The sequence below is a fragment of the Protopterus annectens genome, chromosome 10.part0 (assembly GCF_019279795.1).
Source record: "Protopterus annectens isolate FY-2018-M chromosome 10.part0, PAN1.0, whole genome shotgun sequence".
Taxonomy (NCBI): Eukaryota; Metazoa; Chordata; order Ceratodontiformes; family Protopteridae; genus Protopterus; species Protopterus annectens.
In genome coordinates this window covers 420,166,360-420,184,415 of record NC_056744.1, presented here as the reverse complement: position 1 = coordinate 420,184,415, position 18,056 = coordinate 420,166,360, and the positions used below count along the sequence as shown (strand labels likewise).

The 18,056-nt window shown below is 40.2% G+C and overlaps 1 protein-coding gene across 1 annotated transcript in view; it reads left to right on the top strand.

The window, feature by feature from the left end:
• The window catches only part of CDC73 (cell division cycle 73), a 2,122,897-nt gene that overhangs the window by 595,906 nt on the left and 1,508,935 nt on the right, over positions 1-18,056 (top strand). The window contains exon 8 of the mRNA XM_044085321.1: positions 3,095-3,193. Coding sequence (XP_043941256.1) covers positions 3,095-3,193 — 99 coding nt within the window. The remainder of the gene's footprint in view (positions 1-3,094; positions 3,194-18,056) is intronic.

Genomic DNA, 18,056 nt, shown 5'->3' with positions numbered 1-18,056 from the left:
CTTGCCCCTGGGTATGACATGGTAGTGTTTTGGTGCATCTACAACCAAGGAGGAACTAACTTGTCCCCTGGGTGGAAAAGCAGCAAGGGTTTTGGGGATGGGCTATGTCATCTCCCTGCTTTTAAGTAGCAAACCGCATCTTAGGGAAATCCAGCTCTTCAGCAAACAGGCTTAGCTATTGTCTGCTGCCATCACGCAAGTAGCCCATTAATCCCTCTGTAGCATGGAAGCGGTTTGTTTTTTTGCCTTTCTGTCCAAATCTAACTGCATTAGCTTTTGTTCCATCTTATCTGTAGTAGTGGAACACCCAAATGATGCTGGCTACCAGAAATGCCCCCCTGAACTCCCCTATACTTTTCCTCAATTTCCTTCGATAGCAAGGTTCATCAGTAAGACCAAACCGTAGCAGTTAAAATCATGGGACATGCATTGCCAAATCCTGAGATATGGAGAACAAATGACCAAAACTTCAGACTTTCATATAGTTAGATTGCCATTTCTCTGAATATTCCCATTTCTCCAAGATATGGTGATAATGGAATTTTGATGAGTGTAGGTTCAGTGTGTACAAGGGGGCTTGTTCCCCACATCAGGTGATACAGAGGGTTCTTCTCCAGTATTTTTGGTCTTATTTTTTTTTCAGTATCATGGAACTCTGTAATTTGAGTCTCAATTTCAATAAGGAGCTGATCAAACTGTTCAAGTCCCGAGTCCTGTAGTAACCCCATGCTTTACAGGTGTGGATTTTCTGGCTATTTTTTCATGTTTTGTAAGAGCTTCTCCACATAAGTCCCTTCAAGACCCTACTGTGTTATCCTCCTCCTTCAAGCTCCATTCATATCTGTACTCCCTGTGTCAAGCTTCCTTGGTTACTATACTTCTGTTCATGGCCAGTACAACTGTCATTCAGTCTAAGACTGTGCAAATTATCACATCTTCACACAGAAATCTAGTATTAAGAAAACTTAAATATATATGGTCTTCATCTGAATGTTTTGAGTCTTGTACGTATCCTGTACTTCACATTTTGATTATCTTTCTTACTCTCTCTATTTACTTGTTCTTTCTTTATCTTTCTTCGACTTTGGATTGAGTTGCTCATCAGCTAAGGCTTATTTGGCATCTGTTTCCAACTTCCATCTGGATGCGAATTTTGACTTCAATTTTTTTTAAGGCTTCAGTGCCTTTTTTTCTTTCTCAAGACTTTATTTTAAGGGTTTTATTCCTTTTTGAGATCTCTGTTTTGTACAGGAGAAAGTGACTTGCCCCATTTAAACCAGCATCATCTGCAGCACTGAAAGTACTTGTGCTAGAAAACACTTTTCCTTGTAGCAGTCACATCTGTTAAAAGGATGTCCTTGCAGGCTGTATCCGTGGAGCCTCCTTTTTTGATATTTTGTAAAGATAGGGTGTCCTTGCACACAAGGTGGAGTCTTACACAAGGTGGAGTCTTGAATCAAATAAATTTCATTTTTTTCCCAAAACTGGTAACAGAGGAGAATATCCATTGCATCTTATGTATGTACATAAATGTTTTGATTGCATGTAGATAAAACTAAACCTGTTGGGGAGGAGTCAGTGTGCAAAATGACCTTGGTCAGATAGCTAGCAGATTGTATAGACCTTTGCTATGAGAACTACAAAATTCTATACTGTATTCCAAGGGCACTTTCATCTAGAGGAGTTGCTAAGTCACAGTTTTTTTTTCTGCAGTGCAGCTTTGCATGGTGTATGTGCAGCAGCCACGTGGTCTTCACTGAATATCTTTATAAGACACTACAAGCTGCATGTGGTATCCAGTTCTAGGTCTTCCTTTATGGCCACGGTTAGCAGAGGTATGTTCCTACAAGAGATACCACCTCGAGGGATTAGCTTGGGACTCTGTCTTACTGTTATCGAGAGTGGGTATCCTTGCACTAGATAAGAAAGTTATGCATTTACCATTCCAGTAGATCTGATTGACCAGGTCTATACTCATTAACATACTTGCCCACTTTCCTCTTTTCATTGACTTCTTTTAGAAGATTAGGTCTAATTTTACTATTTTGTCTGATTTACTGGAGAGTAAGGTCCCAGGTGGTGATTAGGTGAAAAGAGAAAGATTTAGTAGCCTGGGAAGGTTTCAGGTACTGAGCTATAAGGAAAGGACCTGCTCAGCCATATCTGTTACTAAGTAGATAACTAGCTTCTCAAAAAGCGTGGAGTTGCAGCTACATAGTAAAGGCTTCTTCCTGACACTGGAAGTATCCATTGTGGAAAGTTAAACATTGGTGAAGAAGTTTAAGAATTATGTAAAATAAGAGCTCTTTCAGCATGTGTACGCTTTTCAGTTAGGAAGAATATTTGGACTGGGATTAGTAATTTATTTTGTGGACTATTGCAGCAGGACTTGACAGTATGTATGAGACATTTAGATATTGCAGTCATGGTTGTGATACCTTACAGTATTCCCTTTAGTCTAATATACTGTAACTGTATATATAAGTTGCACAGTTGTGTTTGGGCATAGGCCCCCACAAACTTACTTTGATGATAGCAGTATGTTATGATTTTGTTTTCCTGTTTGTAGTCTCTCTTTATTTTCCACATTTGCTGGAACTGAGTTATGCATCTTAGCTCTATCATAGAGAGCTAGTCCATACCTGTCTTTCTGTTTCTGAGCCGTTCCTAACTGAAAAGGGTACATTTCTTCCATTAGGTGTATTCTAAAAAGTAATTCCACAGAACGTCTGCTTTGTTTTCCTCCTTGGAGTGATGTTTGTTCAGTATTTTCTTTTTTTTTTTTGTAAATAAGGTTCCTGCATTGCATACTTTGAACTGATTTGCTACTACCCAATTTTCATTTGTAAAACCCTTGTGGAGATTTAGTGATTGAGGCACAAAGTTTTGTAGAGTTTGATGTAATGCTTTCAGACATTTTTTTCTGCAGTGCAATATTTTCTCATAATGCACAGTTCCTCTCGGGTGTAGCTTTTAGTTGAGATTAAGCAACTACTTTTCATTTCCTGTTTGTTACGATGTAGTTATTACCTATTAGACACATTCATTTTTCATATCACAGCTTTGTATTATCCCTTAATCCTTTGTTTTGCAGAACTTCGCGAAGAACATTTTTGCCATTTTGCAGTCTGTAAAAGCAAGAGAAGAGGGTCGTGCACCAGAACCTAGGCCAGTACAAACCACTGTAACAACGGTATGAATACAAGTGAAAATTTTTTGTATAAGTAGTTGGATGAGTTTGTGGGGGAATTTGTGACATTGAAATGCAGACAAGTTTGCTTTTGTTAACTCCCCTTGTGAGACTTGTTTTCTTCATGTTTGTGGAGTTACCTTTGCTGTTTTACGTTTTGACAGTGTTTCCCACTAAGCTTATGTACCATTTAAAGGCATAATCTGGTTAATCATTTGATTGGATCTTTATGCTTTCCTGGGTATGCAGCTGTAGCATCTTCATAGTCTTCACAGTTTTAAGTACAGCTGAATTGCAGCCCAGCACTTGGAGGGTAGTTATGACTCTACGTTTTAACATATAGTAAATGAGAGTCCCTGGGATCAAGGTTTGGTTAAGTCCTGTTTGTCATGGAGAGCCAACTTCTCTCTGTGGAGCCAGCCTTTTTTCTTTCCACAGGGACTTTGGAATGGATACATTTTTAAGGGATTGCTATCATATATTCAACAGTGAAAATAAATTCCTACCTTAAACATCGACTAAGAAGGTCAAGAAGGTCAAAATGTAGCAAACACACTTCCTGTTACAAATTCAACCTTTCTTTACACCTGTAGACTGCAGTCTGAGACTGCACATCACATGACAATTTTTTCAGGGGGCAAGCCCTCCTGCACCCCCACACCCCCCTGCTAATTATATATTCCAACTCTGAGATCACACTACAGTGCGGAAAAAGGATAGATTTCCTGATCTCCACTGTACCGTGATCTCTAGCTAATATATTCAACCTCATGTGCGAATGCACTGTGCATTCGATGAACTGGGACTCGCACAAATGAAGGTTCAGCAACACGGGATTCAGCCAACTGTAATTCAGCATCCCATGGTCACTGAACCTTCACTCGAAATTGTGATTGTAAACCTTTTTTAAGATGCATCTAACTTTGTTTCTCTGAGATGTTAATGGAGAAAACTATTTTCCTTATTGCATGATGGATAATAAATTAATAAATAAATGAGATATGCGGAAAACAATACAGATTTACATACTGAATTGCTCGAGGCCCAGGTTAACGACCGCCAACAGTACTGTTAGCCAACAGGGTGCTGTCGGAAATTGGGCTACTGTTGGCCAAAGGAGGAGAAGGGGAAGGCATGCCTGAATGCCGGAAGAGAGGAGAAAGGTTAGGAGTGTGATAGTGAAGGTGGGAACTTTGAATGTTGGCAGTATGACTGATATAGGGAGAGAGCTAGCTAATGTGATGGACAGAAAGAAGGTTGATATATTGTGTGTGCAAGAGACCAGGTGGAAGGGAAGTAAGGCCCAGGTGTATTGGAGGTGGGTTCAAATAGTTCTATCATGGTGTGGATGGGAGGAGAAGTGGGGTAGGGATTATCCTGAGGGAACAGTATGCCAAGTGTGTTTTTGAGATGAAAAGAGAAATGTTTATAAAGCTGGAAATTGATGGTGTAATGACGAATGTTGTTAGTGCATATGCTCCGCAAGTTGGGTGTGCGATGGATGAGAATGAAAAATTTTGGAGCGAGTTGGATGAAGTGGTGATGACTTGTACCCCAGGGTGAGAGAGTGGTGATTGGAGCAGATTTCAGTGGGCATGTTGGTGAAGGGAGCAGAGGGGATGAGGAAGTGATGGGTAGGTATGGTGTTAAGGAAAGGAATGCAGAAGGTCATATGGTAGTGGATTTTGCAAAAAGGATGGACATGGTTGTGGTGAACACGTATTTTAACAAGAGAGGAGGAGCACAGGGTGACATACAAGAGTGGAGGGAGATGCACACAGATGGATTATATCCTATGCAGGAGGGCCAGTTTGAAGGAGATTGGAGACTGTGAAGTGGTGACAGGGGAGAGTTTAGTTAGGCAGCATAGAATGGTGGTCTGCAGAATGATGGTGATAAAGAAGATGAGGAGGAGTGTGAGGGCAGCACCAAGGATCAAATGGTGGAAATTGAAAAAAGGTGATTGTGAGATGGCGTTCAGAGAAGAGCTAAGGCAGGCACTGGGTGGCAGTGAATACTTACCGAACAGCTGGTTAATTACAGCAGAGCTAGTAAGGGAGACTGCTAGAAAGGTGCTTGGTCTGACATCTGGACAGAGGAAGGAGGAGAAGGAGACCTGGTGGTGGAGTGAGGAAGTACAGGAGAGTGTACAGAGAAAGAGGTTTGTGAAGAAGTGGGTTTGTCAGAGAGATGAAAGTAGACAGGGAGTATAAGGAGATGAGGTGCATGACAAAGAGAAAGGTGACAAAGGCTAAGGATAAGGCGGAGAGTTGTATGAAAGGATCGACACTAAGGAGGAAGAAAAGGACGTGTATCGATTGGCTAGACAGAAGGACCGAGCTAGGAAAGATATGCAGCAGGTAAGGGTGATAAAGGATAATGAGGGAAATGTAGTCACAAGCGAGGAGTTTGTGTTGTACAAATGGAAAGAGTACTTTTAGGGGCTGACGAATGAAGAGAATGAGAGAGATAGAGAAGGCTGGAGATGTGGGGATAGTGAATCAAGAAGTGCAACGGATTAGCAAGGAGGAAGTAAGGATAGCAATGAAGAAGATGAAGAATGGAAAGGCTGATGGTCCAGATGACATACCTGTGGAAGATCGGAGGTGTTTAGGAGAAATGGCAGTGGAATTTTTATCCAGATTATTTAATGAAATATTGGAAAGTGAGGGGATGCCTGAGGAGTGGAGAAAGTGTATTGGTACCGATTTTTAAGAATAAGGGTGATGTGCAGAGCTGTAGTAACTACAGAGAGATAAAATTAATCAGTCACAGCATGAAGTTATGGGAAAGAGTAGTAGAATCTGGGTTAAGAAGGGAGGTGAGGATTAGTGATCAGTATGGTTTCATGCCAGGAAAGAGCACTACAGATGCGATGTTTGCTCTGATTGTGTTGATGGAGAAGTACAGAGAAGATCAGAAGGAGTTGCATTGTGTCTTTGTCGACTTAGACAAAGCATATGACAGGGTGCCTAGAGAGGAGTTGTGGTATTGTATGAGGAAGTCGGGAGTGACAGAAAAGTATGTAAGAGTGGTACAGGATATATACAAGGGTAGTGTGACAGTGGTGAGATCTGCAGTGGGAGTGACAGATGCATTTAAGGTGGAGGTTGGATGACAGCAAGAATCAACTCTGAGCCCTTTCTTATTTGCAGTGTGACGGACAGGTTGACAGACGAGATCAGACAGGAGTCCCCGTGGAGTGTGATTGCAGATGCCATTGTGATATGTAGTTGAGAGTAGGGAACAGGTTGAGGAGACCCTGGAGAGGTGGAGATATGCTCTAGAGAGGAGAGGATTGAAGGTCAGCAGAACTAAGAATATATGTGTGAATGAGAGGGAGGATAGAGGAATGATGAGGATGCATGGAGTAGAGTTAGCAAAGGTGAATGTGTTTAAATACTTGGGATCAGCAGTTCAGAGTAATGGTGAGTGTGGAAGAGAGGTGAAGAGGAGAGTACAGGCAGGGTGGAGTGGATGGAGAAGAGTGTCATGAATGATTTGTGACCGCCGAGTACCAGTAAGAGTGAAAGGGAAGGTTTACAAGAAGGTAGTGAGACCAGCTATGTTATATGAGTTGGAGACAGTGGCATTGACAAAAAGGCAGGAGTCAGAGCTGGATGTGGCAGAGTTAGATGTTAACATTTGCACTGGGTGTGATGAGGATAGACAGGATTATGAATAAGTATATCAGAGGGTCAGCCCAGGTTGGACGGTTTAGAGACAAAGCCAGAGAGGCGAGATTGCATTGGTTTGGACATGTGCTGAGGAGGGATGCTGGATATATTGGGAAAATGATGCTAAGGATGAAGCTGCCAGGTAAGAGGAAGGCCTAAGATAAGGTTTATGGATGTGGTGAGAGAGGACATGCAGGTGGTTGGTGTGACAGAGCAAGATGCAGAGGACAGGAAGAAATGGAAACGGATGATCCGCTGTGGTGACCCCTAATGGGAACAGCCGAAAGAAAAGATGATTATGCTGGAAAAAAAATTACTACCCCCCTCTTCCCCCTCCACCTTTGAACCAGCTTTTACAACAGAGTTATTTATTTATTGACATTTGTTACCCAGGTTAGTCCATCTAAGCCAGGAGCCCATTTTCAGTGGAGACCCAAGGGAAAAAGCTCTAGAAATAATACAAGTAATTATGATATTCACAAAATATTGAAGTAGGGTCACAGAAATATAGTACGTCAAAGATTTGTGCATAGCAGTACAATGCGTAGGTAAAATAGTTAAGTACAATTTTCAGAATTTGAGAACAGTATAGAGCATAGGCCAAATAAATAAAAGGTTTAGAGAATATTACACAAAGAAGTACAGTATGACTACAGCTTGCTAGAGCAAGTACAAGGAGGAAGAAGAGTTGACAGGGAAAAGCAGATAGGATGTGAAGAGACTAGTTCAAATGGCGTTAGACAAGGGCATGACCAAGTCTTCAGGAGAAAAAGTATAACTTCTTTCTTAAACAGGTAGTTATGCGGAATGCTTCTTATGCTGAGATGGACTGAGTTCCAAACCTGGGCTACAGAGTATTTGTAAATGGTCTTACCAATGTTTTTGTTCAGTTTGTATAACTGAAGAAGATGTTTATTGGCAGTACAGAGGTGACGAGGGGGGCTATAGAAGGAGACTAAATTGGAGATGGAGGGATAGAATGAGGGTTCATATAGGATAGTGTGTGCAATATGTAGCTGGGGTATAAGTAGCTGTTTGGAGAATTCTGGCCATTGGAGTAACTTAAGGGCAAGACAGTGCTGAGATTTGTAAGGATGGTTGGCGGCAAATCTGACAATTTTGTTAAAAGTTTGCTTCAGTTTAGTGATGAGATTATGTTTGAACATGAGTAAGGACAGGGGCAGCGTAAAGAACACAGAGTAGGAGTAGGTCCTGAGTGTGGGAGGGTTTTGAGGAGGGTGACAGAAATTTTTGATTACAAAAGAGAAGTCCAAGTTTCTGGTAGGTCTTTTTTTTATACTATGTCCAATATGAATGTCAAATTTTAATTCATCGTCCATGATAACCCCAAGTAGTTTAGTATGGGGTTCTGTTTTAATAATGGTGTTGTTGAGAGAGGATATAGAGAAAATGGTTTTGTGCTGGGCAAGTGTTTTAGGGAGGATGAGGAGACTTTTTTTGCATTTGATATGAGTTGGTTATTAGAGAGCAAGGTTTCGACAGAGGAAAAGTTGAGTGAGAGCTTGTAGATCGGGGATGTTGTGGACAGAGGTAATGAAGGGTGGAGTCATCACGTACTGTAGAAGTGTAGAAAGGTTGGTAGCAGAGTGAAGTTTATTAGTGAATATATTAAACAGGGGGGACCCAGAATAGATACTTGGGGAACTCCAGTATTAACAGGGGATGAATGGAGAGAGGACATTTTTCCAGCGGACAGATTGCCGCCTGCCAAAGAGATAGCTAGAGAACCAGTTGATGGCCAAGATCGAGAGATGCAAGTCTGAGACTTTACTTAGAAGTTTAGAATGAGAGATAGTATCAAAGGCCTTTGAAATATCAAGGAAAAGACTGGAGACGAGGTTATTGTCACAGGCTTCATCTATTAATGGGGTAAATGATAGTAATCCAGTATTAGTGCTATGGTGGGGCCTAAAGCTGTGTTGGGTTGGAGTGAGGAGGCAGTTATCAAGAAGGTGAAGACCACAGACGAAGAATCCACTTAAAACACCAATTTATTGCACCTCTAGCGCTTAGGCAACTGCCTTCAAGGAGTATAAAACATCACATAACTTGCACAGTTTGTGTACCCTAATACATGTGGCAATTAAACAAGCAGCCTAAACCAATTAATCAATAAACATTAAAAAAATACTTAATACTACTATCTCATCAGATAAGAAGTCTCCAGTTACATTCCACATTCAGACCCTGAGGAAATAGTGTCATATTTCAAAATAAAAATACTTTCTTTATATAACTTCTTTTTATACAAATCATCAGAAAATACACCCTTCATAATATGTTCTAAGAATAGTGGCTTGTAACCCATTTGGATTAGAATTGTGAACCAGCATAAAATGTTTAGCAACAGGGCTATCTTCTTTATTATTTATAATATTCCTGACATGCTCCTGCACTCTAGTTTTAAAATTCCTTTTAGTTTCTCCTATATATACAAAGTTACACGGACATTTCAATGCATAAATAATACGTTCAGTATTACAGCTATATATATTTTTAACCTCAGATACATGGCTATTTATATACTTAAAAGTTGGAACAATATAATGACATGCATTACAATGACCACAGGGTGAACTTCCTAGTTTCTGCATTGTCCTATATTGTAATGTCTCAGTGGGATATTTAAATTTATTATGTACCAAAATATCTTTTAAATTCCTACCTCTACGAAATGAGATGCCTAAAGACCTAGACAATAATTTTTTAGGTCCATTGATCTAAACAAAAAATTCCAGTAGTGTTTAACAATATCTATTAAAACATCACTGAAAACACTATATGCAGAGACAAAATAAACTAATCTTTTCTCTTGATTTCTAACATCTAACTTGTACCCCTTACTTCCATACTTATAAGTACCAACATTATGTTCATTAATAACCTTATCTATAGCTGTTTGAATACTAACTTCACTATAGCCCCTCAATCTAAACATCTCACTCGTCACACTAATTTCTTTAAAGCAGTCCATGTCAGTATTGCATAGCCGTCTAAGTCTCATACATTCCCCATAGGGCAAGGAGACCAAAGTCTGAACTGGATGACAGCTAGTCCCCATCAAATACTGATTACTATCAGCAAATTTTCTATGCACAGACGTAGGTAAGATGTAACAAATGTAAAATAAAATAAAATAAATAAAAATATTGCTGTCCTCTAAAATCAGATGTATGTCTACACCTAGGGGACTAAGAGCCTTTAAAAGTCCCTCTTCTCCTTTTGATATGTCTGATGAAAGGGATGTGCAATTTTCTAAGAAATGGTTATTGGCAGCTCATCGTTGTACTTTAGAATGGATTTCTATTCTATTAGAAAGAGATCGTGTGAAACAAAACAAGCTTAAGGAAGACATTAAAGCTGCCTATAATGACATCTAAAAGACTTGCATCTATGCAGCTTGACAAGTTTTTAACAGATGTAAATATTGGTCTAGATAAATATTAAAAAGAACTCATTGATCTGAAATGCACAAAACTGAAAAGAGATCTAAAAGACTATCAAAGTAATTGTGCCTTTTTATGGCAAAAACCAGAACATTTTCATCGTAATAAAGGCTCTGGTCCCTTTAAGAAATCACCAGCTCCTTCTAGGAGTGTGTTTTGCTTCAGATGTTTCGGGCATTTCTTCTAATGGTGGAGGTGAAGAGAGCATTTTCCAGCGTTACCAGCAGCTCAAAATCCATCTAGATTAACCTCACATTTTCAGAGAGGGAACCAGCAGTTTCAGGAAGAGCAGAGAGAGCAAAGTGAGCGGAAGAGAGGAAGATTTCAGTCTGGGAACTTTAACAATTGAGAAGGACACAGTTTCATTGATAACAAGAGAAGCAAATGGTATTAGTGTGACTGTAAATAATGTTGTGCAAGATATTCTTGACAGTTCTGTCTTTTCTTTACAAAGATGTGGGTGAAACAATCCATGTAGCTGCTGCATCTGAGTGTAAGAAAATTTCTATTGTTCATAACATTTCTGGTGTGTCTTTATCTGTAGATCAGATGAATGTTTTGCATTATGGTCTTAAATATATACCCACAGTGCTGCCTCGGTTACATGAATTAAAGTGTGATGTTTTTAGACTGTGTAGGAAGATGCATTTAATATATTTTTTGCTAATAACCAGTATAAAGAAGGTGATGATAGTTGGTTAGAATCTGATAGTTTAGAGAACAGTTTTTATTCTTGTGTATCTGACCCTCAGTGGATGAGGTAGACCTTTCACAGCTGACTATGCAAGTGACTATATAATGCCTATAGTTTGTTAAAAACTGATAAAATAATGAGCAAAAGTGGTTTTATTCCTCCATACCAACATGAACATATAAAATGTTTTTCTCAGATGTTGAATTTTGCTGTAGAAAATGCTTTTTGTGATTTTATGCAGTATAATCATAAGTTGGTGTATAACTTGAATAAGAAGGAATGGAAGGAACTACAGGCATTAGTGAATAATGAACATCTTATTATTCAACCATCTGATAAAGGTGAAGGAACTACAGGCATTAGCGAATAATGAACATCTTATTATTCAACCATCTGATAAAGGTGAAGGAACTACAGGCATTAGCAAATAATGAACATCTTATTATTCAACCATCTGATAAAGGTGGTAAGATAGTGGTGATCAATGTTGCTCAATATTATAAAATGTGTATGACACATTTAAATGATATCACTACCTATGTTAAGAGTAATACAAATTAATATATTAAGGCTATGAATGACTTTGACACCCTTATATCTAAGGGAGTGAGGTTAAAATATTTTTCACAAAATGACAAAGACAAAAAGTTTAATACTGATGACAGTGAGTTGGCTTTATTTTACTGTCTTCCAAAAATTCATAAAAGTGGGGTTGACCCACCTGGTAGGCCTATTGTATCTGCTCAAAAATATTTTTCATCTGATATTGGGAAATTTTTGCATGAATATTTATTCCCTTATGTAATAAAGTTATCTAGTTATATTAGGGATAGTTTTGATTTTTTGGAAAAATTATCTAAAATACAATGGAGTGCAGATATGTTTTTTATAAGTGTTGATGCTGTTAGTTTGTATACTAACATATAGTATCATTTTGGACTAGAAGCAGTAAAATATTTTTTGGGTGATAGTCCTGTAACGTATTATATTATTGAAATATTGGAATTTTGTTTGAATAATAATTTTTTTATGTTTAATGAACAATTATACAGACAAATCAAGGGCACTGCCATGGGGGCATCTTTTGCCCTCTGTATGCCATCCTGATGATGGGTTTGTATGAGAATGGTTATATCATATAGATTTTTTTTAAAATTATGTAGTTAGTTATTTTCGTTTTATAGATCTTGTTTTTATTTGTAAAGGTGGGATATCTTATGTTGGTCAGTTTATAGAAGTTATGCAATATAATAGATTTGGACTTTCCTTTGACGGCTTAAAGGTGGGTAAATATATAACTTTTTTAGACATGCATCTGATTTTGGAGGACAGCAATATCTTGCATACGTCTGTGCATAGGAACTTCACTGATAGTAATCAGTATTTGATGGGGACTAGCTGTCATCCAGTTCAGACTTTGGTCTCCTTGCCCTATGGGGAATGTATGAGACTTAGACGGCTATGTAATACTGACATGGACTTCTTTAAAGAAATTAGTGTGACTAGTGAGATGTTTAGATTGAGGGGCTATAGTGAAGTTAGTATTCAAACAGCTGTAGATAAGGTTATTAATGAACATAAAGTTGGTACTCATAAGTATGGAAGGTAAGGGGTATAAGTTAGATGTTAGAAATCAAGAGAAAAGATTAGTTTATTTGGTCTCTACATATAGTGTTTTCAGTGATGTTTTAATAGATATTGTTAAACACTACTGGAATTTTTTGTTTAGATCAGTGGACCTAAAAAATGTATTGTCTAGGTCTTTAGGCATCTCATTTCGTAGAGGTAGGAATTTAAAAGATATTTTGGTACATAATAAATTTAAATATCCCACTGAGACATTACAATATAGGACCATGCAGAAACTGGGAACTTCACCCTGTGGTCATTGTAATGTATGTCATTATATTGTTCCAACTTTTAAGTATATAAATAGCCATGTATTTGAGGTTAAAAATGTATATAGCTGTAATACTGAACGTATTATTTATGTGTTGAAATGTCCGTGTAACCTTGTATATAGAGGGGAAAGTAAAAGGAACTAACTAAACTAGACTGCAGGAGCATGTCAGGAATGTTATAAATAATAAAGAAGATAGCCCTGTTGCTAAACATTTTATGCTGGTTCACAATTCTAATCCAAATGGGTTACAAGCCACTATCTTAGAACATATTATGAAGGGTGTATTTTTTGATGATTTGTATAAAAAGAAGTTGTTATATAAAGAAAGTATTTTTATTTTGAAATATGGCACTTTATTTCCTCAGGGTCTGAATGTGGAATGTAACTGGAGGCTTCTTACCTGATGAGATAGTAGTATTAAGTATTTTTTAATGTTTATTGATTAATTGGTTTAGGCTGCTTGTTTAATTGCTAGATGTATTAGGGTATATAAACTGTGTAAGTTATGTGATGATGTTCTTCATCTCACATTGCTGCAGTCCTTACACTTGGGTAGTCCGCTGTCCTCGGTCGGCCCGAATATCAAAGTATAAGGCTGACGTCGGTCAAGGCGCATTTGACTGACATCAGGACGTCAGGGTACAAATGCGCATGACCGACGTCATATCCTCAGTCTTTTTTGCCGCATGGTCCGATGCAGAAGCAGCGTTGCAAGTGCCGGTTGGCGTTCTGAAATTTTTCGAATTCGGAGTTTCAGACCGAGTCAGAGTTGGCTAAGTACCCGTTGGGGAATATTTTAGTTTTTCTTGCCTCAGTGGTTTACCGGATGTCAGAAAAAGTGAATAACTGTATTTCTTGTGGGAAACAGATACCGCATAGAGATTATCATACTTTGTGTATTCCTTGTTTAGGGCCTGAGCACGACGTTGTTGGGTGTCGCTCTTGTGCTAGATTCAATAAGCGCACTATAAAGAGAAGGTTAGATTGTGCCAGGTTAGTCTTCGGGAAGCGGTGCAATTATAAAATGCCGCCGGATGCTCCGACGCCCGCTTCTTCGAAGAAGCACAAGGACAAAGCAGTGAAGCCTAGGCTAGAAGAACCGTCCGTACCGGACGCCGGTTCTTTAGAGGTGTCGGTGGAGCCGGTGGTTCCGCCGGAGGTTTCTTTGGAGTCCCAGGGAGAGACTTTGTTATTGCAAGATGTGGCCTCTCAGGAGGCAGGCCACTCTGAAGGGGCTTCTCAGGTTACTGTACTCCCCTCCCTTCCTAGGGTGGTTAGGCCCTCTCCTTCTGTTTCCAAGACTTCCCCCAGAGGCAGGCCAGGTTTAGCTTCAGTTGGTGTCACCCCTAGTTCTTCAGGAACTGTGCCCAAGAAGCATATGATTAAAATGGCAGAAGATTTGATTTCTTTGATTAGAGGTTCTTTGCCCCCTCCTGATAAGAGACCTAGGGTGGAACCTGAGCTAGGGAGTTTTGAGCAGGCTTCGGATGTTTCAGAGTCTTCGGCTGAAGACTTGCAGGAGTATTCTCCTTATTCTGATTCTGATGTGGATGATTCTACTCCTTCTGCTTCTCCTCCTGAGGATTTTTCTTTTTCAGAGACTCTTCTTTCCATGAGGGAGCATTTTAGGTGGGAAGGTCAGGACTTCTCTGATTCCAGGAAAAGGCTTAGGGAATTTTTGTTTTTACCCCAGCATAGGCCTTTGGCTATACCTCCTGTTCTGGATGTGGTGGAAGATGTTTTTGCAGAGGCTTCTCTTAATCCTGATTCTTTGCCTCCTGCTCCTGTTAAACCGGATAGGTATTACAGGGTGCCTGAAGCTCATAAGTATCTTTTTAAGAGTCCTAGGGCAGACCCAGAAACTGTTAGTCAGGGGCCTAAAGGTGTTAAAGCTTCTGTTGTCAAAAATCCGGTTCCTCCAGATAGAGGCCAGGGCTTTGGATAGATGGGGAAAGAAAGTTTATACTTCCTCCACCCTAGCTATGAGGGCTTTGAATTGCCAGTTTCACATCTATCTCCTTTCACAATTGAAGTCTAAGGTAGATGCTCTGGCGGAAGGTATTGAGTGTAAAGAGTTACAAGATTTAGTACATGTTTCTGAACAGGTGGGTAAGCATTCTTTGCAATGTGGTTTTGATGCTGTACAGGCCTCGTCTAGGGTGGCTGCCACTGGGTCAGTTCTTCGCAGGCATGCCTGGCTGAGGGATCAGAATTTATCTGACCATGTTAAAACAAGGATTTTAGATGCTCCTTTACAATCTGATGTGTTGTTTGGTTCTCCTGTTGAGGCAGTCTTAAAGAAAATGGAAGACAAGGCTAAGTCTATGCAGACTGTTAAAGATTTTTTGCAGGTTCAGCCTCCGAGGTTTAGTAGAAATTGGCCTACCAAGGGATGGACGATCCTTCTTATGATTCCCAGTCTAGGGGTAGGTCTAGATGTGGTAGGGGCAGAGCTCAGGGCTCTTTCAGGCCTAGAACAGGAGTTCACCTGCACAGTCTTCGGTGAGGGCAGGGGTCAGTCCTTTCGTAAACAGACCCAATGACTTACCTTTTCAGCTGCCAGAGACTTCTCGTCTGGCAGCACCTTTGGGAGGAAGGTTGGCACTCTTCAAGGAAAATTGGAGTTTAATTACCCAAGACAGATGGGTATTGGATATCATACACCACGGTTACAGGTTTTATTTCCATACCTTGCCTCCTTTCAAAGGCATGCCAGACGTTCCTCCTCAGCAAAGAATAGAGGCTCACAAACAAATTTCTCTGTTACTTCAAATAGGGGCCATACAGCCGGTCCCTATGCCAGAAGTGGGCCTAGGATTTTATTCTCGCCTGTTCCTAGTACCAAAGAAAGGGAACACGTGGAGACCAATTTTGGATTTATCTACCCTCAACACCTATCTGGACATTCCCAAGTTCAAAATGTTGACGTTACAACAGCTTTTACCTCTGCTGGGCAAAGATCATTGGATGGTAACTTTGGATCTCAAGGAGGCGTACCTTCATGTTCCTATCAGACTGAGTTGCAGGAAGTACCTGCGTTTTTGGGCTGGGACTTCTCATTATCAGTTCTCTGCATTGCCCTTTGGCTTATCTACTGCTCCCAGAGTGTTCACGAAAGTTCTGGCTCCAGTGATAGCTTTCCTCAGGCTAAAAGGAATACAAATCTATCCTTATTTGGACGATTGCCTGATTCTGGCTCAAGGAAGGGACGAGCTTCTTCATCATTTGGAATATGTGATAGCAGTGCTAAGATGCCTGGGGTATTCTGTGAACGAAATAAAGTCCAGTCTAGTACCCTCTCAGGACATGTGCTTTCTGGGTGTAAGACTGAATACAGCATCCCAGATGGCCTTTTTGACCCCGGACAAACAAAAGAATCTTTCCCTTTACTTTCATCAATTGTCTCATCAGTCCAGGCTGACTGCAAGGACAATCCTTCAAGCCTTGGGGTTCATGGCATCTTGTATTCTGGTGCTTCCCAATGCCAAACTGCATATGAGGAAGTTACAATGGTATCTCAAAAATGTATGGACACAGCACTGCCAGGATCTGGACACTGTCATTCAAATAATACCTTGCATTCAAAAGGAATTGTTGTGGTGGGCTCAGGAATGTCACCTAAACAAGGGACTCTCTGTGACCCGGCCAGAGGCGAGTCAGATTCTAACGACAGATGCCTCAGACAAAGCTTGGGGAGCTCATCTGAATGGAAAGTGGATACAAGACAAGTGGCCTGCCAGACTACAACATCTACATATCAACCTGAAGGAGATGTTAGCAGTCCAGTTTGCATTAATAGCTTTCAAGGATTTACTTCTTCCAGGGCAGGTGTTGATTCTAACAGACAACACAACTGTCATGTGGTACATCAACAAGCAAGGGGAACACATTCTTATCCTCTATGCAGGCAAGCAATGATTTTGTGGGAGACGGCTCTCAGTTTACAGCTAAATCTTCAGGCAAGGTTTCTGCCGGGAGCACAGAACTCCTTAGCAGATGTGTTGAGCAGACAAATTATGGATCCCCACGAGTGGAAATTGGATCCTCATGTATTTCAGAAATTGACAGTGTCATGGGGAACTCCAGACATAGATCTGTTTGCTTCTCCACTAAACCACCAGCTGCCAAAGTTTTGCACGAAAAGGTTTCATCCCACAGCTTGGAAAGTGGATGCTCTTTCTTTCAATTGGAGCAATCTTCATGTGTATGCCTTTCCACCTCTGCCTCTCCTCCCAAAGGTACTACTAAAGGCCAGACAGGACAAGCCAAGGATGATTTTGATAGCTCCAGATTGGCCTCGACAGCATTGGTACCCATTACTGAGAAGCCTGGTACGGGAGCCTCCATGGCCTTTGCCTTCGATTCCACACCTGTTGTCTCAGGAGGACAGTCATTTGCTCAATGTCAAGCTTCACTCTCTTCATCTACCAGCCTGGCATATTCTGTTTTGAACCATAGTGGGTCTCAACTTCCACAACAAGTTTTGAATGTTATTTTGGAAGCTAGAAGGCCTAGTACAAGGAAAGTGTACGCAGATAAATGGAAGAGATTTTTATTTTGGAGTGCAGCAAAGGATTTTGATGTTTCTGAGCCTAATTTAAGTGTGGCTCTTCAATATCTTACTGAGTTACTGGACAAAGGTTTGTCCTTCTCTTCTATTAAGGTTCATGCTGCAGCAATTTCGCTCACTATGATTGTGACCCACCATTGTTTTCTCATCTTTTGTTCAAGCAATTTCTTAGAGGGGCAAAGAATATAAGACCCCACGTGAGCTCCTACTCCTGCTTGGGATCTCAATTTTGTGTTGGAGAAACTTACTCTACAACCTTTTGAGCCTGCAGCTACTACCGAGTTGAAATATTTATCATGGAAGACTGCTTTTTTGTTGGCCATTACCTCTGCAAGAAGGGTTTCTGAGTTGCAGGCCCTTATGGCGGTTGAGCCTTTCTTAATTTTTCATAAGGATAGGGTATCTATACGTACTAATCCGTCCTTTATGCCTAAAGTGGTTTCTAGTCTGGCTTTAAACCAAACTATTCATTTGCCTACTTTTTATGCAAACCCCAAAATCAAGGGGAAAAGATTTTGCACACTTTAGATGTACACAGGCAGTTGCGATATTATT